At 41.7% G+C, this 22,102-nt stretch overlaps 1 protein-coding gene across 1 annotated transcript in view; it reads right to left on the reverse strand.

Moving 5' to 3' along the window:
- tll1 (tolloid-like 1) overlaps nt 1-22,102 on the reverse strand; it is a 42,327-nt gene that overhangs the window by 1,245 nt on the left and 18,980 nt on the right. The window contains exons 4-20 of the mRNA XM_041036005.1: nt 21,181-21,354; nt 20,964-21,081; nt 19,350-19,528; nt 18,683-18,788; nt 17,424-17,548; nt 15,745-15,860; nt 15,419-15,521; nt 14,872-14,988; nt 14,414-14,559; nt 13,786-13,981; nt 13,528-13,653; nt 12,326-12,486; nt 12,029-12,209; nt 7,952-8,077; nt 4,863-4,990; nt 997-1,210; nt 436-686 (exon numbers count right to left, since the gene is read on the reverse strand). Of these exons, the coding sequence (XP_040891939.1) occupies nt 436-686; nt 997-1,210; nt 4,863-4,990; nt 7,952-8,077; nt 12,029-12,209; nt 12,326-12,486; nt 13,528-13,653; nt 13,786-13,981; nt 14,414-14,559; nt 14,872-14,988; nt 15,419-15,521; nt 15,745-15,860; nt 17,424-17,548; nt 18,683-18,788; nt 19,350-19,528; nt 20,964-21,081; nt 21,181-21,354 (2,567 nt within the window). The remainder of the gene's footprint in view (nt 1-435; nt 687-996; nt 1,211-4,862; nt 4,991-7,951; nt 8,078-12,028; nt 12,210-12,325; nt 12,487-13,527; nt 13,654-13,785; nt 13,982-14,413; nt 14,560-14,871; nt 14,989-15,418; nt 15,522-15,744; nt 15,861-17,423; nt 17,549-18,682; nt 18,789-19,349; nt 19,529-20,963; nt 21,082-21,180; nt 21,355-22,102) is intronic.

The following is a 22,102-nucleotide window of genomic DNA, read 5'->3' on the forward strand; positions in this document are numbered from 1 at the left end:
AGCTTCAGCTTAATAAACATTTGCTGTGTTAATGAGTATTTACAGAAGTCGGACAGCGTTCATGGTAGTGAAGGAACATACTAACCCGTGCAGTGAGTATCAGGCTTGTCAGTGGGATCAGTTAATTATTGGTTTTGATGTTTTCAGGAAATTTTAATAATATTGAATAACACTAGCCTAATGCTTTCGAAGTCTGCAAACAGATTTTCACACCAAATGGAAATGAATGGAAACTAACAGCTGAATGGAGCAGCAGGACAAATACATCCAAAAAGCTAAAACTGTATGGCATGCATCTGACAATGGTCTTTAAAAATGTAAAGGATCCACTGTATTTGAAAACCTAATACGTGTAACAAACACTGGCACGAGTCTTTAACAGTTTTCTAAACTTAGGTTAAAGATTCAGCACTGAATGAAATCGTGAAGCCTTACCCCTGAACCACAGAAGCGACCAAGTCGATGTGAGTTAGCGTCGTACCCGTTGTACAGCTCAATGTAGTCATACCCACAGTCAGCTTCCTCCTCTACCTCAAACGTGATGAAGCTCAGCTCGATGCCGTAACCCTGTTCAGCCGTCAGCAGCCACTCACAGTCTGTGTGGCCTGGGTAATTATTGTCTCCAAACTGGGAGTGGGAGTAGAGGTTCTTCTGACGAGCTTCTGCTTTCAGACGACCTCCACACTCTGCAGAGAGACAGATGAATGAAAAAGTATTGGAATATTAAAGTTCTGACCTGCAAAAGTTTGGCGTTTGGTAGATTTTGTGTTGATCCAGACAGTAATAAAATTCATAAGGTTTCATGAATGATTTTCATCATGTATGTGCTGATAAAAACCACTAGAGGGAGACATTGTTCTTAAAAAAAAAAAAAAAAAAAACTAGTCAAACTTGAGAAATCCAAGCTGGTGACGCTCTTCGTAGACACAAAAACTCACAAGTCATTTGAAATCAATAATACACACAAACTCAGTAGAATTCTGCATAGACAGACACCTGTGGAGTGCGTAGCTTGGAAGCCCTTCCTTTGTACTGAGGCGTCAGAGATGAAGCGGAGGTACATCTTGTTTCCAGTGGAGACCAGCGGTTCTGGGATTTTACTGCCACACAGTCGGCCCAGGATGGCTGCCGTGTCACTGTCCCCGTCAAAGGCCTCCAGATGGTCATACGCACACTCCTGATGCTGCTCAATCTCAAATTCGTTGAAGGTCTGAAAAGGTGGAGGCAGAGAGATTGACAAAGGGAGACAGAGACAAATGAATGAATGAGATATGAGTGGGTGTTGAATCCGTTGACCTCACTGTTAACCCGTTTTCAAAGGAACTGCTTGTTTTTTTGGTAGAAAGAAGATCCAATGAAAACCTTTTAATCTGAGGTCTGTGAAGGACACTGTGCTGTTAAGTTTTATTTATTTTGTAATTTGGGTGAAATTACCCTTTAAAGCCATAAGGATAGGCATATGGAGCATTCATGTGTTATAAATTTGTGTTAATCTGGTAAGAAACTATAAAATATTAAACTTTCTGTTTTACAGAAGTACTGTCTGAGCTTTGTTTTCTTTTTTTTTAAGACGACAGCTTCCTCCTTGGTCTGTCTGAGTACAGTCAGTTAGAAAACAAGAATGAAATCCAAAAGTCACTTTTCCAAACAAAATGTCTTTCACCTGTTCAACCTAATGCTGCTGAAGGAAACTCTGACAGGTTAGCTTTACCTGCACTCCCTGTTTCATGCAGTTTAAATTTGTACATGAAGAACTGTACTGTACAGTTTCAACTGTGCAATTATGAAAAAAATGTACAAATTATATGTTCTATCTGGGGGAAAAAAAAGTCAACTAAAGGATCTCTACCACATCAAACATCACTACCAGAGCTCTATCTTCAGTAAGATATAAGGGTCTTAACTTTTCAAACTCTCTTTCTCATTTGGTTAAAATTACATTTAAATGTTCAATAAAGCATGTTTTAAAATATACTTTAATCTGTGTTTTATGATTTTTTTTAATGTCATTAAATTTTTATTTTATTTACACAGATATTGGATTTTTTTAATTTATTATTTAACCTAATTAGTTTCATTGTAATTTGTGGGAATAAAGAAAGCTCAAACTCAAAATTAAGGATTTTCTCTTGGTGTTATGCTAATAAATAATAAGCATTTCATGTTTTTTAACACATCAGAGAAGAAGCCCCCCTGCCTCCCTCTGTTTTCGCCTACACATTGCTTACATGCTGACATGCATGTACACAGTGTCACGATTCATAATCTAATCAAGTCACTGTGAGCTGAGTCATAACACCTTGCAGGCCTCTCTCCCACACACAGTCACACACCTCTCTGATTGTCTCCTGAGCTGTGCTCCATCCAATGGCTCCATCGCACCACCACCACAAACCAGCCCACCACATTGATTTTTACAAACCCGACGGAAGGAGAGAGGAGAGCGAAGGTGGGCCGATGTGAGGATGTCATTACTGAGAGGGCAAGTGTTTGATTCTGGGCATGGCGATGGTTTCCAGATGTTTCTAACTGTAGCTCGGATGAGACACTGGTTTGTGGATCTGTTTGCTATTTCCAAGTGAATTCTCTGTGTGTGTGTGTGTTTGTGTGAGACAGACAGAGAGTGAAGACGCAATAACAGAATGACCTTCATGGCTATGTTCAGATTTCTGGTATTAAATTTATCCCGCTGTGATGTCATTACTGTGGATATAGAGAGTACCCCTGCTAATCTCAACACACACACACACAAACACAAGCATTTCTAAGCAGCACTCAAAGTATACCGCATTTCCAAATCTGTGCGCAACTCACATGTAGTCACACATCCAAAAGGTGTGACTACATGGTGCAAAAACCTGTAAATGTGTTCTCATAGCTGATGATGTAATATGTTTTTGTTTTGGTTACGTAAGCGGTGACAAGAGATTATCAAAACTAAATGACAGTTGATGACAATTTTGATACCATGCCGCGAGCTCAGCATGTGGCTGCAAAGAGGAAGTGGGGTGAGAAGCCAAATCACAGTACGCGTGTGCGTGTAAAGATTGCACTGTATTTGTGTGTGAGATACCATTTGCATGGCAACATGAGCAGATTTGAGGAGGATTACCTGAAGCACGCTCTGTGAATGTGAGCACTGCTCCTGCACTTGTATCTTTGTAAGGACCAATTTGACTTTTACGCTTGTGATAAACAAGCATTTTTAGCTCTGGAATGAGTAGTTGATTAATCTAGTGGGAGCAGCAGACTCTTAACAAATTACTATAATAATAGCAGAAAGTTTTAAACAGAAACTAACAGAGATTGTTGGAGTCTTGGAATGATTGGTTTAAGTTCGGGAAGAAAATACTCTGGCGTAGACTAAGGATGATTTTGTCCTGATCTCCTGCCAAGTGGATATACTTTTTAATCCTTCAGATACACGCAAAGTGCGCAACAAGGTATGTGAATAATGTGGCTCACATTGCAGCCGGTTGTCGGTGTGTATGCATTGGTACAAAGAAACAATGAGGTCAGTTTATCTGGTTCTCACTTCTTCAGTGGGATGTTTGAGGGTGTTGGGTTTACGGTTACAATACGCTTCAGATTAAAATGAGAGTAAGGTGGTTGTGGTTTGGCGTCTCAAGCACTTTTTTCTTTATAAGTTCAAGACCATTCTCAATAATCACTCTCTGCCTGCCTTTTGTTTTTTTTTTCTTACAGAGCTTATATTTTATTGTCAGTGTTGTGCTAACCTTGTTTTTATTTCGTTCCTGTTCTGCTGATTTCTTAACAGCGTGTTGCCATAAGAGAGCATACATGCTCAACCTACATACTCTGTATGAGAAAAGGTTAAATGTGGTTGGTTATGGTCCTGACAAGCACAGATGTATATACGTGTGTGTGTGTGTGTGTGTGTAAGTGTGTGTCTAGAGCACTCCATCACTTCGGCAAGCTGAGCGTGCAAATGGCGCTGAGCATCCTCCGTGAACGCACCTGAGACAGGAGATTCTCCATTCACATGCTGCTAAAACTGTTACTTAAACATCATCTGTCTGAGCTAATGTACTGTCACAGAAGTTTAGATTATCTCCTCATCCCTCTCTCTCTGCTTCTCTGTCTCTCTGTTTCTCTCTTCTTCAGATAAATAACCATGAACATCTGAGCTGGAAATTTTCAACCTCAATTATACATAATGCACTTGACGCTGCATCTTCTCTACAGAGGGAATTTGGAAATGTTCTGAGTTTCTCTATCAGAAGCAAAACTCTTCATCAAAAAGGTTGTTGGACCTTAATTATAAATGTGTTACCAATTCAGTTTATTAATAAATAAATACAACTGCAGTAACTATCTGTGCCAACATGTAAATTCTTACACGGTCAAAAGTATGCATGTGTGTGCATACGCAGCCTGCACACACACACACACACACACACACACACACACACACACACACAAAGACACAAAGACACAGACACAGATGGCCACTGCCCAAGGCTTCTTTCTAATGCTTGAGCACATGCATGAAGCTAGCCCGAATATACAGCCATGCACTTTCTCCCCTCTTCGCATTTTGGTTTCAATATGTGGAACATGGGAAAGAAAGATCATCATGTAAGAAGGGGGGAGGGCAGCCTGAGGCTTTTACATACTACATGACCCCCACAGACAGAATAACGCCAATACTGCTCAAGAAAATGTTCTATATACACACACACACACACACACACACACACACACACACACACACACACACACACACACACATACAGAGAGAGAGAGAGAGAGAGAGAGAGAGAGAGAGAGAGAGAGAGAGAGAGAGAGAGAGAGAGAGAGGGAGAATCATTTGTTAGCTGCTTCATTTGAGGCACACTTACAATCTTGACTCGGTGCCCCGGCGTGGCTGTGATGTCCCACGTGCACTCCTTACGGCTGGGATACTTGTCTGGCCAGTTAGGGCTGCTCAGGGTCCCAGTGGGGCTGTGGATCTTATGCTCACACTCAGCTGGACACACGTACACACACACAGACACACACACAGACACACACACAGACACACACACAGACACACACACACACACACACGCACGCAAGCACACACACGGAGAGGAAGTTAAAATCGTGGCTGCACAGGAAAAGGTCAGAGGAAATGTAAAGGGAACAGGAAGGAGAGAAACGAGAGAACCAAAGTAGAGGGAAAAGATCTCAAAGAAACACACCCTGGTGACAAGTCTGGCGTGAATTTCATATGCACGCATGCTTTACACAAAGACTTCTGCGCTTCACATAGTTGTTGCACTGTGCCAACATTGTGTACAGAAAAAGAACCGAAAGAATAAACAATGATATATTTACTCTCTGTCTCGTATTGACAACATCTTAACCCATTTACAATAAGAAAATTTAACATTTTCATTACAATTAGTGGTAAAAGCAGAATAACTCAATGGTAAATTAACTCAGCCATTACCTGTGTGCAGGATTTAAAATGAATTACATGTCATTTTTCTGTATGTTGTGTGAAGCTTGAAAGCCACCTTTAATTGTAGAAGCAACAACCCATTATATTTACCCATTACAGACTGACAAAATCTGTTTCTTAAGTATTCCTACATGCACAGCTTTTATCACAAAGACTTCAGTCTGAGGTCCTAAGCCTTGGTGGCTGAATGTTTGGGATTGGATTCTTTCTAAAACTAAATTACAGTCATCAGTTCCAGGCCACTGTGGATTAATTCTGGATATCTTCACTGGCAAGGTTGCAGAGTTTTTCTCCCCACTGAAGGACAAAGAGTCTCAAGTCTGATTTGCACCTCTGACACCTCTTGACCCTATGGCTGTGCTGACTTCGCTTCTCTATTACACTATGGAAACAGTTACTCTGTCACTGACACTGGCTGCTTTTCTGGATTTCTGGAACAGAACCCCATTTAAAAAAAAAAGAAAAAAAAAGGACAATTTTTTGGGTCTCAGTCACTCATGGGCAAGTCACTAACGACAGCTGTTATACTGTACTTCGTGATAACACATCAGATGTGGGATAATATTTTTCGCATGCTAACAACTGTTTATGTTGAAGTTAAGACTCTCCATAAATGCTTTCCTCCTGCAGAGTTTGCATCAGTTACACACTACACCAAAAGCTATCCGAAGGAGTTTTCAGAGACGGAGAGTGAGGGAATATGTACGTGTGTCTCTGGGTATAGTGTAGGTTAGGTGAATGGGGCGGCACAATGAAGGTGATGGGAGGCAGGAGGCATTTATAAGACAACAAGATGTGTTCCAGAGTGACAGTTTTTATTTAGAGTCAGACAAACTGAACCCATGTACAGAATGAGATGGATGGATTTACAAGAACAATGCATGAATGTAAAAAAAGAGAGAGTTTTCTAACATGCAATGTAGTGAATACAGATGTCATATTCCAGACAAACTATTGCCACAGGAGACTTTATAGAGCCTCATCCTGTCAGCAGTTTAAAAAAAAAAACGACTTGCATGATATAGACGTTAGTTCTGACACTGAATCGTGCCATCGCATCAAAAGCAAACTTCTCAAAACCTTTCACATCATCAAGCTGATGTCAGAAACAGGAAGTGTAACTGACATAACAGTCTAAACAATATTAGGTAAATAATTCAGTACTTTTGATTTTAATTTTTTTGTCTTTTCTTTTTTTTCCCCTACTGCTCGTGTCTCATAGTGTTACACACCTCTGGCAGGTGATGAATATCAGCTACATCAATCCAACATGTTGACAGCACGTATCAGGCTATCAAAGTGTCTCTCCACATGTTGAAACTATCACAGGCACATACAGTATGTATGTATGTACAGTACATATCCGCACACGGATACAAGCTGTGTGATGGGAATATGGATTTGCATGAATCTGCAAGCTCACTGGGTCAAGCTGGCCTAATGCACACATAAACACACACATACACACAGGAAGACAGTGCTACATGCAGAGCTTTCAAGCTCCCAGATGTTTGAAACATGAGTCTTTTTATGAGCAGCGCAGGGAGCCTTTAGTGAGGTGTGTACGTGAGTATTGATGTGGTGTGTGTGTACACGTTCAAAAGTTCAACTTCAAAGAGCTGAGTATAATATGTCAATTCAACAGTTGTGTGTGTGTGTGTGTGTGTGTGTGTGCGTGCGCGCACATGAGAACGGGCTGATAGCTTTTAATAAATAATGTTTTCTGTCAAACTGGAACCCCCCCCCCACCCCCACCCTCCGTGTGTCTGTTTCTCACACATAAACACAGCCGCACATGACAGCGAAGCAAGTTCAAGTCGAATCCCAAGTCATGTGAGACAAGTTCAAGTTAAGTCTAAAGTCTTTCAGAAGTCCTGTAGAGAGGTGGTTCCCAACCCCCGAGCTACAGACCAGTACTGACCAGCATGGACCGACCAACAAAGCATTTTCTATGGGGTCACGAGGAACAATATGATTGAGCAAGAATACATACACTGTCTGCTGTGTTGTTATTGTTGAACTTGACTTTTTAGACCCATCTCGCACAGCGTAATGTGCAATGAACTTATAAGATCATTGTCACTGAACGGTCTACAGCCATGGTAAAATGAAAGTCTAAGTGAAGTCTTTAGTCTTTCTGTCGAGACAAAGTCAAGTATCAAATTTTTATTTTTGTGACTCTCCAGCCCAAAGTCCAAAGCCTCAAGTCTACAGCTCTGCCTGCAGGCTCCAAGTGTGGAAATACATTTAAGTAAAAAAAAATTTTTTAAATAAAATTAAAAAAAAAACCCTTCCCTCAAATGGAGAGGGCCAGTCTGTTGTCATGCGGGCTCTGATGTGGGTAGACAGAGTAGGGACTATATGATGGACGATGATTGTTTTTATGAATGATCGCATGCTTGTGTGGATGTGTAAAGACGTGCACGTGCACTCCAGTGTTTTTATGCCAGTGTGTGTGCGGATGTGAATGTACGTGAAACCCACCTTCCTTACAGTCATGTTTGTTCTCATGCAGTACAAAGCCATGGCGACACTGACAAACGTAAGAGCCCACTGTGTTGATGCACTCGTGCTGGCAGCCGCCGTTGTCCTTGCTGCATTCATCTTTGTCTGTGAGAGACACACATGCAACACATCACTCACGTGGAAACAGCAAAGAGACTGGGTGGAGGGAATCAAGAGGTCAAGCAGGGAGGAGGAGCGGAAAGATGGGACCTTAAGGACAGGGAATTTTTGAGAAAGAAAAGAAGGTGATAAGTAATGGAGGGAGGGAGAGACAGCAGGAAAATGGCAGAAAAGAGAGAACAAACAGATACGAAGAGAAGGAAATCAAATCAAAGTGGGAAGGTAAGATCAGTGAGGAAAAAAGATGCAGTACGGTAGGAAAAAGTGAAAAAAAAAAAATAAAGATGCACAAAACACAGGAGTGATAGCTAACATGTTCACCTTGAACTTTATTCAACTGCCAAGTTAAACTTTTTGTGATAAGACTCAGAGTTAAAGCCCAACAAGATGGTCAAAAAAGCAAGACCATTGCAGCTTTAAACACTGTCTTCAGCCCAAACTGTTACCATATTAAAATCTAAAGTTTTATAGAAATAGAAAGGTTAGAAGAAAAGAAGGTATAATAATAGAAATTACCTACAAACATTAGCATGAATAGGCATTGAGAAAAACAACCTCAAAAGACAAAAGACACCCACAAAGAGTTAAGTACATTTGTGTGTGTTAAGTCTGTGTCTGGTTCAGTTGGCCTCCTTCAGGGTCATGGCTATTGCTGCTCTGTGGTCAAACTCTACCTTGGCCCAAAAAATGTCTCTGACCATAACAGCTGTTTTCAGATCAGCTGCGCTCTCCTCGGGCCAGACCACCACTGCTATATCAGTCTGACGTGTTCACCCCGCCAACTGAAGAGGAGCCGTAAAACCTGATGAGAGCTTCGGTCTGTCTTCACATTTGAATCCCATAAGCCTTGTGTCATGAATCTGGAAAGATACTGGAGACCTACTTCTGTGTGACTTTTATGTCCCACCACCACAGTATATGGTGGGATATGTGGGACATTAAGTTGTCATGGTGACGCCTGAATGTAGACCACAAATTCTCCCTATAAATAAACTGATTAGATCTTGAAGAACTTTGCTCCATAAATTTGCATATTAACAAGGAGAACTGATTTTCTTGAAAGTACAATAACTCCCTACTGCTGTTTATAAAATGGATGCATTACATGAAAAATAAAGATAACTTTTTTTTTTCAAACCCCACACTGCATGTTTCATATTACTGCAAATTTCCCAAAAATTCAGACTGACATATTTGGTATCTTTAGAAACTTTGGGATCGCATCTTAAATTTATAATTAAGTTCTGTGGATATGAAAAATGTTTGGCTGCACAACATGAATATACAATGATAGACTGACAAAACAACAAAGGTGTTTTCTCACTTCTCACTCATTTTCTATCCCTCATCCTCTAATTTGTGGCTTTTTCTAACTACATGGCTCTTCCTCAGGATGGCTGGGTGATGACAAAGGCCCTTTATTGAGGCTGAACACAGGGGGAACCGAGCGGATCGCTGGGTGGAGGTGCAAGGAGCAAGGACGACTCGCTCTGTGTGGGGCTGCCACGTTGACAACAGTGATGGTGTCAGAGACAGAAAGAGAGAGGTGGAGATGGACACATGACCGCACAGGAAGAGTGAAGAGTGTGGGAGGCCAAGCAGTGTGTGTGTGTGTGTGTGTGGGGTGTGGGGTGTGTTTGTGACTGAGTGTGGGGACAGATTCCTATGAAGAGATGTGAGATAAGACACAGACACCAAGTCTCACCTCAACTCAAGAGCTTGTGAATCAAACCCCTAAATCCTTCTCTCTCTCTCTCTCTCTCTCTCTCTCTCTCTCTCTCTCTCCTGCTCTGTGTGGTGTGTGTGTGTGTTTGTCTGTGTCTGATGTGGTATTACAGTGCTATTGTGGGCTCAGTCTCACCCTATCACAGGCTAAGAAGCTTTGCGGTTGATGCTACACAGTGTTCATTGTAGCTTTCTTCAGGTCAAGCACACAATGTCCACATGCACACACACACGCACGCACACACACTCACATGGATTAGTAGTGTGTGGGAGGCTGGAGGGACCTCCCTAAAGCTGCTGGCTTGATGCCAACCAAAAGCTATCCCTGGAAGCTTCTGACAATAGCCGAGCCACTCACATGGCAACTTTTAACATGTACACACAAACATATGATCTGTATCTGATGAAGTCACATTTCTTTACAACCGGACTCCATGGAGCGGTTTGACTGTGCGCTCCAGGTGTTCTGCAGGTAGCTGAATTCTGGCAAACCAGCGGACAGATCTACTTCCTCTGCGGCAGCAGGAAGTAGCTAAATGCATAAATGAAGTTGCCTTTCAGAGCCGATTAGTTTCAGCAGAGAGAAAAGGAAATCTAGATCTTGATGTCTGATGTCAACATCCAACAAATTCATCCCTGCTGCAGCGAGTAGGGGATATTTGTTGTGTTTTTACCGGAAAATCATAGCTGTGTCCAAATTCCATACTAAGTACTAATTCTTGGTGTTTTTCAGTACATTTTGCTTGGATGGTAAAGACTTTAAATAAAAAACAATATGCACAACATGTTCAGTTGACTTTTGGGTGTGGCACTGATGGACACTTTTGTCCTATAATGCAATGCACAAGAGTTTCTAACAGCTACAAAACAATTAAAGCAAATTGTGGACAGTGGTGACATTCCTGAAACATCTCAGAAAACTTTTGATTATAGCTTACACTGAATCATTAATTCAGGCAGCAGAAATTTGTAGATCGATAAAATAATACCACTATATTCTCACAATGTGACTCTGCTGACAGTCAAACATTACTATTGTCACTGCCTTTACTGAAACATACTGAGTATTAATAGTACCCACTATGCAATTGGGACACAGCACATTTCCCTCTGGAGGAGAATGGATTCAACAGTGATCCACACCATTTAAACAGGATCCATCCATTCCCTCAAATACCATGGGAGACCTGAGCCAATCAGAGATGCCGATTGAGAGGTCATGTTACCTCTGACCTTTGATGAGGTTGCCAGCTTGTTGTTGATACGGCCACGAGCGGGAGAGCGGCCGTGCTTTATGTCCTGGCATGACTCAAACACAAACATACGTTCCTGACACAGAGCCAGCCTGTCTGAAGGAGAGAGGGCACAGCGCAGGGTGGATGCAGGAGGCCAGGGAGCCGGCAGAGGCTCAGGAGATACAGCATGACAGACAGACACAGCACATGTAGACAAGCAGAAAAACTGATACTGTATGCACAGAGGTGTATGCACATATGTATGGACACTTCCACAAATGCAGGCAAATGTACACAAACACAATAACACAAAGCAGAGCTGGGCAGAAGACATCAAATCTGACATGAAATATTTGGTCCAGGCATCCCTATGTTCAGCTAATGAATTCTCCCACATTAACCATGCAGCTGTCACTGTGTATGGAAACTGTAGGAACTTATTAAACCACGAAACGTATTAAATTACGAAAATGCAGTCAATTAAAACAAATTAACAAAATATCGGCGATAAAACTTACTGACATTACTGGGGTAATGCCATCCAATATTTGTGTTCTTTGGTGCTGGGTGGAAATTTGGTAAGAGCTGCTCTTAGACTCTGGGTGAATGACACCTCAGAGCAACTGATAAGTTACTTCAAAAATAATTTTCACCTGTTACAAGCATCTCATATTAGTCATACTCCACTCAAATTGCTTTACACTCTCTTGGCTTTAAAAGGTTTATAGTGTGGAAGACAGCAGCTGCAGTCCGTTTGGTTTTATGTCACTTAAAATGAATTCCAACTGTGAAACATCAGAACGTCCATAGCAAATTCTCAAGTTGCTCCAGCAGCATGATCAGCTACTCTGCTGTCCGTACTCAGGCTCACTACGTTCACTCACACTCACATCTTTGCAAAGATATGCCAACATGGTTCTGTACACCCTTAACAAACACATTTACACCCACGCCCACACACATACACTTGTCTTACCTGAAAAGAAGTGAGCCTTGAAGCCTTTCTTGGAGACGGTATTGTCGGACTTGAACTCAATTCTCATGTTGTTGTATTGGGAGGTGATGACCTCAGGGATCTCGGTGCCACAGTATTTACCATGGAGCTTAGAGTCGGATGAGAGGCCGCTCCGCACCTCCACGTAGTCGTATTTACACACCTAAAGACACAAGTAAGGCCTCTGTCACACACACCCACAAGATGGCTGCCACATTCAGTATCTCCTTTTTTACTCTAATTCACGCTTTACATTCAAAAACACAGAAACACACTCACCTCATTTCCCTCCAGCTCAAAGGCCTCAAACTGCATGGAGATGCGGTACTGAGTGGGAGCAACCACCTGCCACACACAGTTCTTGTTTGGTGGATACTCTTTAGGCCAGCCTGGAGTGCTGATGGTCCCATTCAACTTAGAGAGAAGGCCGCCACACGCCGCTGCAATTACACAAATACACACCATTCAGAAACAGAGATGCGAAAAACAGCTTGGGACAGTGACTGAGTGCTTTTATGGTCCTTAAGTTTTCCTGCTTTATTGGTTAAATTTCTCTTTGTTGTTGGATTTTTCCTTTATTTTAGAGCTGAAAACATGTCATGGACATGACATCCTGAAAAATCCAGCATGTCATGTCCATAGTTTTTCCAACACAGCTGTGAGCCATCATGGTTGAGTGGTTGGTTTTGCATCAAGGAGATTTTACTGCCACACCTGTGCATAGCGTTAATTTTGGTCAGGAAGTTGATATTTCTGATAAAGTTATGGCTGGAATGAGGAAAGCCACCGCTTCTACCAATCCCAGTGGGAATATTTTTTCCCAGAACCACGAGATTTAGCCAAAAGGAAATGTCACTGCTACTAAGGGGGCAAAACACCTGTCCTTTTCACGAGAGGTTCTCCTCACAGCACAAAACATTTCCTGACCTTACCCAGTTATTCCTCCTGTCCCTTTTCTGACCACAAGGCTCAGTGTTAGACAGCTACCTATCTACCTAGTGTACGACAATGTATTTTTAAACGCATAGGTCTCGACACCCTTTGTTTTCTTTTGGAAAATACACGTTGTACATAATTTTCCCACACATTAAGTCACTGAGGATACCAAAGTAACTACTGCTCTTCAAAGAAATACAGCAAAACCACAGTTTGGATATTTCAATAGCAGAGCTTTTTCTCTGCCTCAGAGGTGGTTTGTTGAGTTGTTTCAGTATGTGGGTCATTATGGGTAGTTAATCTATTCTGTGGGATTAAAGGACCTTCACAGCGTTTGTGGCACTGGAACAACGAGGCATGTGGCTTTGTGTCAGAAAGATGTTTTTTCCTGTTGATAGAGACTGTTAGGATGTTTTTTTTTTCTAAAGAGTTAGACTCATATCCTACAGAAACACACAGCGGCACACAAAGGAATGCACATGTAATTATGAGTTCAGCATATCAGACAAACACACTAGTACACTCACACGCTCACACACTGTTACCTTCACAGCTCTTCTTGTCAGGAGCTAGTTCATAGCCCGGGTCACAGGCACACTTGAAGCTGCCGAGAGTGTTTACACACCTCTGTTCACATCCACCATTGTCCGGCTTGGCACACTCATCCTCCTCTGAAAAACACATACGTCAGAGCACATTTTCACACACATAAAGAATGCTTTGGTCCAAAAGCCATGTGCGAAAACACAATCAACACACACGCACACAACCTCTCTCAATTATACACACACACACACACACACCTTTGAAAAAGTTTGCAGCAAAGCCGGCCTTGTTCACCGTCCCGTCTGAGACAAACTTCATCCAGAGTGTGTGTGATGTAGATCGCACATCCTCAGGTTTGTCGTAGCCACAGAATCGACCAATCAGGGGGCTTGTCTCCAGAGGGCCATCCCGAACCTCCAGGTAGTCGTATGCACAGCTGTCGTGCCTCTCGATCTACACAAGCATTCATGTGGGTACGTAAAAAACACACCGTGAGAGACAAGTGAGAAGGTGAACTTTGACCTTTCATGTGTGAAGTCAAGTTGGGTACAGATTAGGTCATTTAGCACATTTTTACATTTGACATTTTTACAGCGCAACTACTACAAAACTAATCCTCAACTGCCTGCTCAGTGTCTCTCTACACTCTGACACACACACACACACACACACGCACACACGCACGCACACACACACACACGCACCACTACCTTTATTAACTTCTAGCAGCTATATGAGCATGAAATTTGACCCAGACATTCCTAAGCGCGCGCACACACACACACACACACACACACACACACACACACACACACACACAGGGAGAGAGAAAGAGGAACACACACACAAACATGATCTCGCACATACACACACACAGTGAGTCACCTCAAAGGCCTGGAAGCTGAGCCCGACGTTGTAGCCCTCGGACACAGTGATCCTCCACACACACTCTTTGGAAGGTCTGTAGTCATCAGGGTAGTTGGGAGACTGAATCTGTCCTGAGTCTTTGGTGATCTCGCCCCCACAGATTGCTGCACAGGAGAGAGAGACAAACAGGGAAAGAGACAGACAGAGAGAGAAAGAAAGAAAGAAAGAGAAAAGGACAGGATAGGTTACCATTAACTGCAGTGGCCCAAAACAACTGAAACACATTCTGTGTATACAATGAATAATGAAAGCACCAAGAAAATGTTGCCCACAAGTCACAAAGTCACCTAAGCTGAGCCTTTCCTTGTTTCATCATACACATTGGGCTTGCAATCAGTAAATCTAAACATAAATATCTGTATATTTATGCATTTACCTGTTTTTTATTTGTTTGATTGATTGATTAAAAGAGTTACCTTCATAAATGGCAGCAAAGCCCTTTCCCACCCAATTGCTGCTGCTGCGGAACTCAATCCACATTCTGCTATCAGTGGAAATCAAGACGTCAGGAACTTTATCCCCACAAAACCTGCCTGTAAAACACACACACACACACACACACACACACACATTAACCTTGTGAGGACCATACTGTGTGTTGTCCAATGAAAATTTGTCCAATGAAAATTATTGAGCATCAAAAGTGAGTCTTTCTGTAGCAAGTCTTTGGACCACGTCCAAACTCATAAGACCACTATGATTTGATTCAATTAGAACAATGCACTGTCATAACTGTCATAACAGCCCTCGATGTCAAAAAAAAAAAACTCGCTCTGCAACACCTAAGAGAAGGGACATTTTAATGGCACAAGAACAAGAAAAAGTTGTTGCACTGTACATATGAGCACCTGAATTTTGTTTTAAGACAGATTTGAAAAATTGTGAACCATCCTTTACAGGTAATCGGTGCTCATCTGGGCCCCTAGTTCAGGTCACCCCTGGCTGACTGTCCCTTGATCTTACCAAGAAGTGGAGCTTTCCTCCAGTATCCATCCCGAACCTCAATGTAGTCATACCAGCACAAACTGCTCTTATACAGATCCATGGTGGTGAAGTTAAGAACAATCTGGAAGAGTAAAAACACATATGTAATACATTTAATCCAGTCTGGATGACTGGAATCAGACCAGAGGAAGAGGGTGGTACCTGCAGTGATAGGACTTAATCAGTATACAGTCATTCTGTCAGCAGTCTCTTATTGTTACTGGCTATGCATGCACATTCACTACACCGCAGGGTGCTACTGTGTGCGTGCGTGTGTGGTTGTGTGCGTGACTGTGTGTGTGTACCTTTTCTCCTGGTGTAACAGATATTCTCCAGACACAGTGTGTGTATGAAGGGTATCCGTTGGGGTAACCAGGAGACGAGAAGTTGCCCGTTGATTCTTGGAGCGTCTCTCCACATGCTGCAACACACACACACAAACACACAGATGGAGTTACATTTTTGTGGTATGTCCTGCTGTTGAGTATAATCCTTTCAGCTGTGTGCTGATGACTTAAAATTGGTATGTTACTAAAGAACACATGGCTCCCATTTCTATTATTATTCTCAATCTGCGCAAAATTCTTTTATTTATTTTTTAATGCAGATTTATCAAAATAAATAAATTACAGACTATTTTGTAAAAACAACAGCCTAATACATTCTTTTGTGCCAATGTTTATGTCTACATTATCTGATTTGTCCATATGGAAACTGTTTGAGATGTATTTCTGAGTCAGAAAACAGTAAAGGAATTAAAATTACCCTCCCAAACAAACTCATGTTTCAAGTTGTCTTTGGCTTCTTTCAGTTTTACATGTAGGAGGCTACAGTATGCAGGTTTTTATTCCTGTGTGAATCAGTATGCTTGTGAGGTCTGACCACAGTCATTAAGCCCTGTCACCATTTAGCAGCATTAAACATTCCCCAGTAGAGTTATTTACCGTAAGTGAACAAGAGTGGTGTACTTCTAATTCAGCACAAGGGAGACAACAAGGGAAAAAAAACTAACACAGCTGGATGGGTATTCATGGAAAAATTTCAAACAATGTTACTCTCTTTATGCTTCAATTTGACTTTAATGCTGTCGCTCCCTTTCAAAAGGAGGTTAGCCAAATGTGCCCCTCCTATCCCATCATGCATGCTGCTTTCCCCCCACAATGCCCTGGGGCTCTGTTCATCTGTCAGTGAATATGGTATCACTCAAATATGACCTTATAAGGTTGAAGTTGTATCTATTTCCAGCTGAGACACACTAACACTGTCTTGTTCTCTCTCCAATATCAAAATGGATTCTGTAGAACAACATATATTATAATTAGAATATATATTTAAGCATTGTATACTGTTATGGATATTAACAAATACATTTAATTCTTACATATTTTCAGATAAATAGTAATTTAACAGAATAAAATTTGTCACAATTACTAGTGAATTCAAATGGACCAGAATGTTAATCTGTTTGTCTCACATACAGCACATCTCTCTCACACACACACACACACACACACACACACACACACACACACACTGACCTAGAGTCTACACTCATCTTGAGGATGTAACTGTATGTGTGTGGGCCAAAGAGGGATGGCAGCATTTGCAATCGTAAACCTTTGCGACATTACTGCACAGTTCGTTTTGAGAGCAGATCCAGATCACGTCAGAGCGGCTCACTAGGGACCAGAGGAACGACAGAACAGCACGGGTGTGCGCAAGAACTGATGGGAAAAGTGTGTGTGTGTGTGTGTATGTGTAATGTGTCTCAGACCCGAAAACAGAGAGGGAAGGGTCACATGGAAAAACAAATTACTCAACTTCACATCTGTGCCTTTGAGAGTGAAGGGGCAGGCCAATTTGACACCAAAGATATGAGCTGATAAACAGAGGTCATCCCTTATTTCTTAGTTATGACGACAGCACACACATGCACCAATACACCCACACACATACTGTGGTCTCATAGTAAATATATCAGTACCTGGACATCTATACAGCTTCCTTGCCTGTGCAATGTCTCCTTTACTGAGCCTGGTCCGCTGGCCAATTGCAGGCCGGACCCCGTTTTCATCTCTGGATGGAAGGATGGTGTCAAGGAACATCCCCCTACAGGGAGAAGAAGAGAGATTTAATAAACACATCCTGCTCTGATTTCAGGGAAATTAGATATGACATTACAACACATAAATTTATCCTCAAAAAAATATTCATCTGATATGTTCGAAGAACACACTGTAATTTCAAAAAACTGAGACTTCCATGCAAATTCTGTTTGCCAAACCAGGTTTGTGTTTTGTGTTTTCTTCTTATGTGTGAGTTTGGGCTGACTGGGGAATGGGACAGGTTATGAGAGAAAGTATGTCAGAAATTAAAAATCATCCTCACATAGAAAGCATGTAAAGTCAACCCATGACCGTTCTCACTGCCAAATCTAAACTGGCTGACTTCAGATGGTGCAGATGTCTAAAAAAACTGGGAAGGAATTTCATGATGCTGAAAAATTTGATAGTTTTCTACAGGTTGTTAAAAAAAATGTAAAACTCGAGGATAAAACAAACAAAAAATCACTTTTTGGTTGCACTGGTCACAAGTGGAAGACTTATGTAAGTGTGCTGAGGGGTCACAAGCGCGTAATGTAATTAACAGTTTCCTGAGTGAGACATTAGCTTAGCATCTGCATTAATGTGTGCCAATTCTATAAGTGCCAATGTTATGTTGTTTGTACACCTGTGAATTGATTAAACTGATTACACAATCTATCAAGCCTAAACTTGTTGATTATACAGTCAACAATACTCACTGACATAGCAAACAAACTACACCACCTTCACTACTGTCTCTTGGAAATAATACCTACTCATTTTTTATTGTTTTCACGTGTTATTGTTTGTTACATTACTTAGTAAGAGAGGGGTATAGTGTTGTTCATGCAGAGTTTTAACAGTTAGTGATATAAATGTGAGTGGATTGTAACTCATAAGGACACAGCAGAATTGCTCTCTATTTATATTCATTTTTAACATGAGGCATGGAGCCTGTTGGTCATGGGTAGCTCCACAATAACCCACAACTTAAAAAGAAACATACAAACAACATACAAAAAATCATCAGGGTCACTGTTTCACAAAATACAGAGCTGACATTAAAGTTTAGAAAAATCTGTTTTGGCAGACCATGCATCTAATCTGTTTCGTAAGTTCAAAACAAGTCAACAGATGAGATGATGTTGGCGTTGCTTACCGTGAGAAGGTGTTCCTAGCGTAGTGCATGATGCTATCAAAATCATATGGCTCCCCAAGAGAGTTGACCTCCCCTGGCTCCATCTTGAGGAAGTTATACTCCTGGCCTGGGAACCACACATATGCACACACATACACAGACACACACACACACACAGACCGCAGCATGAGAAAGTTTAGTTTTATCACACATTAACCGACTGTAGCCATTTAGCGTGCTGCTATAAACACATACACAAATATGTTCTTTACCCAACACTGTACACGTAAAACATCTGAATGACTGAGTCTGAGTAGATAAGACATTTTAAGGTCAGTTGTTAAAATACTTGAAGCTGTAGTTGAGAGCTCTGATAAGTTTCTGAATAAAAACTTGGGTCGGGTCTGATACACTGCTATGTCACTGGATTTAACACCTGTCAGGTTGTGAATGCCCTGTGGTACAGAAGAGTGTGTGGGAGGAAAAGTGACTGACAGTCTGGGGGTCTAGGTGACTTCACAGTCATTAAAAACCTCATTCACACTCACACAGAGCCCGACACGAGTGTGAATTTGAAAACATACACAAACGCTGTCTGTTAATAGCCTTAGTTGTCTCCAGATAAAAACAGCACTGAATGATTCAAGCAGAAACCCAGGTGAATCTTGGGTAACATGTCTCATCGCACCTGGTTGGATGTTATCCCGGATGATGGTCACATGATCGTCACGGTCAGGCCGTGTGTGCTCATGCCAGAAGCCAATGACGTGGCCCAGTTCGTGCACCACGATGCCAAACTTGTCACAGTTCTTGCCTATGGAGATAGCCTGGGGCCCGTTGCCACGCCGACCCACATAGGAACAACACCTAATAAGGATTAGTAGGAAGTTGATAGCAGGGAGATAGGCAGATGACATTTACTACACATTTGGAAAAAGCATCAGCAGTGTTGTATTCAATTTACACTGAGCACACACACACACACACACACACACAAAAAAAAACACAAAGTCTTTTCAGGATTTCCTGCCAAGTAGTACATCCACCAGAGGAAAAGCTGCAGGATCTATTTACATACAACACTCCAATAATGCTGCCGTTTCAAACCCCAAAGTGAATAAGCTGTGAGAATTCACATATGGCTGCTCACAGAACACACAAAGCACACACACACACACACACATTCATTCTCTTTTTCTGGTTAGCCGAGACATCGGTGCCAGGCTAACAAATCTGATTAAAGTTATCCAGAGAGCTGATTGCAGAGTAAGGATCAGGAGTCAGTGGAGTAGATAGAGTTTTCTTGCAGCACCTGTATCAGAACAAATGCTTCACACAAACACACAACAGGTGCCACAAATGTATTCTGATTGTATTTTATATCAGCAATGTTTGCATTTCTGTCTCATTTTCTGTGTCTCCTGGTCACACAAGCCACAAATCCAAGCTGCAGGATATTTATACATCAGATTAAAGTGTCTAATCGCTGATGCTGCCAGCCTATCACAGAACACAAGACAACTGGCATCATCAGTTAACACGCAGATCTGTAGCTCATCTAAATGGCTGCAAGTATCTGTTTCTAAATGAACTTCTTCAGCCGCAGCATTATCAATTAATTCTCTCTATTCTCTGTCTCACTATCACTCCACAGAAGTCCTAATAATGGGACAATATGCAAGTACTTTAGTTTAAAACATTCAAAATTAATATGGGGGCACACTTATGAAATTATAAAGTAAAAAAAACTCCGACAGAACTAAACTTCAACAGAATACAACAGAAAAAAGCTGAAAATTCTAATTTTATTAGAAGATGGAGCCAGTTTGGCACTTTTGCTTGGTAAATACTAATTAAATAAAAAGTGCTGATGGTTGATTTTTTTTGTCAATCAACTTATTATTTTAGTGCTAATACTGGAAATTCAAAGATGTTCCAACCACTTGCACAACAATCTTGGGGCGATAAACCCAAACGTCCTGATCTAAGCCACTCTGAAACCTTACAACTTACAACCAGTAAAGTGGCACCACTGTACAAACACACTCTGACCCCACCGTGCTGCCACTCGACAGAACAATGCACTTCTGCAGAGTATGAACAAAAAAACTGCACGAACATACAAACACTTAAACCAAGCACTGTGATTGGTGGGATGGGGAAACAGAAGGAGGACAGGAAGGAAAGTGGAGCCATTGTTGAGTGACCGCATCGTCTCTCGCTGTGACAAGGCCACTACTGAACTCTAGGTACACAGACAATCACAAACACAATCACACATATACAAAGCGCTCAAACTCACCCGCAGGGTCTGTAGGTGAACACTATGTAGCTTTCTTCGTCTGTCTTCTCAATGAAAGTTACGCACGTCTGTTTCTCCCAGTGACGCATGGCCTGCTTAAACATGGCCCTCTGACTACCTGAAACACACACATTTTACATCCTACTTTCACACAATCACAATCGGTGTGTATTTTACTGCTGAGCAGTGCGGGCAGCAGGCCAGTGGACTTGCTTACCAGTGAAGTTTCCTCCTATGACGTAGGGAATGACTCCTCCAGGCCATATCCTCTCAGCTCGGGATGTGGCTGCTCGAGGAATACGGCTCTTCACAACGTTCCCAGCCCTCCCACCTTTCCCAGTTGGGCTCTTGGGACTGGCAGCTCCCTTGCTGACATTCTTGGGGAGATAGTCTAACAGAGTGGGGAAGGAGAAACCACAATCAAAATACCTGTGTTCAAACAGAATCTGAATCAGAACTAGAATAACTTTACTGATCCCCAAAAGGAAATTTCTTTGTTACAATCGCTCAGCACTCACTCAGTAAAGGAAGTAAATAAGTGGGTCAACAGTAATTTAACAGTACTTTAACTGCAAAGTACTGATGAAGGTGTGCAGAAAGAGTTATATAACCGCATGACCACAGGAAGGGAGGACCTCCTGTGGCGTTCAGTGGAGCACTTAGTCATTCTGAGTCTAACCAGAGCACTATGTAGAGGGTGGGAGATGTTGTACATGATGGAGATGAGTTTTGACAACATCCACCTCTTCGTGACTACATACAGAGGGTCCAGTTCCACCCCCAGGACTAAATAAATATCAGTTTATAAATGTGCTCCCATATTATTTGATTGCACCACTTATTATTATACATGACCTTTCAGAGTTTATTCGCAGCTCCGAAAGTAATAAAACTCAAACAGAAATAGCTCTGGTAGTGCAATTTACTGTTTTACTAAACATTTAATTTAAAGATGTTTATAATCTATACAGCATGAGCTAAGCTGCTTTCAGCTGAGCAGGGCTTCTGGTTCTGGCTCAACATCATCTACATGTGAAGTGCATAGAGAATGGGATTAATCTTGAATTGTCAGAAGTCCAGCAACACTTGTAGCATTGAGAAGAACTTTACACTAAAAACATCTTTCAGCCTATAGCCTT

This window comes from Toxotes jaculatrix, chromosome 4 (genome assembly GCF_017976425.1).
Source record: "Toxotes jaculatrix isolate fToxJac2 chromosome 4, fToxJac2.pri, whole genome shotgun sequence".
NCBI lineage: Eukaryota > Metazoa > Chordata > Actinopteri > Toxotidae > Toxotes > Toxotes jaculatrix.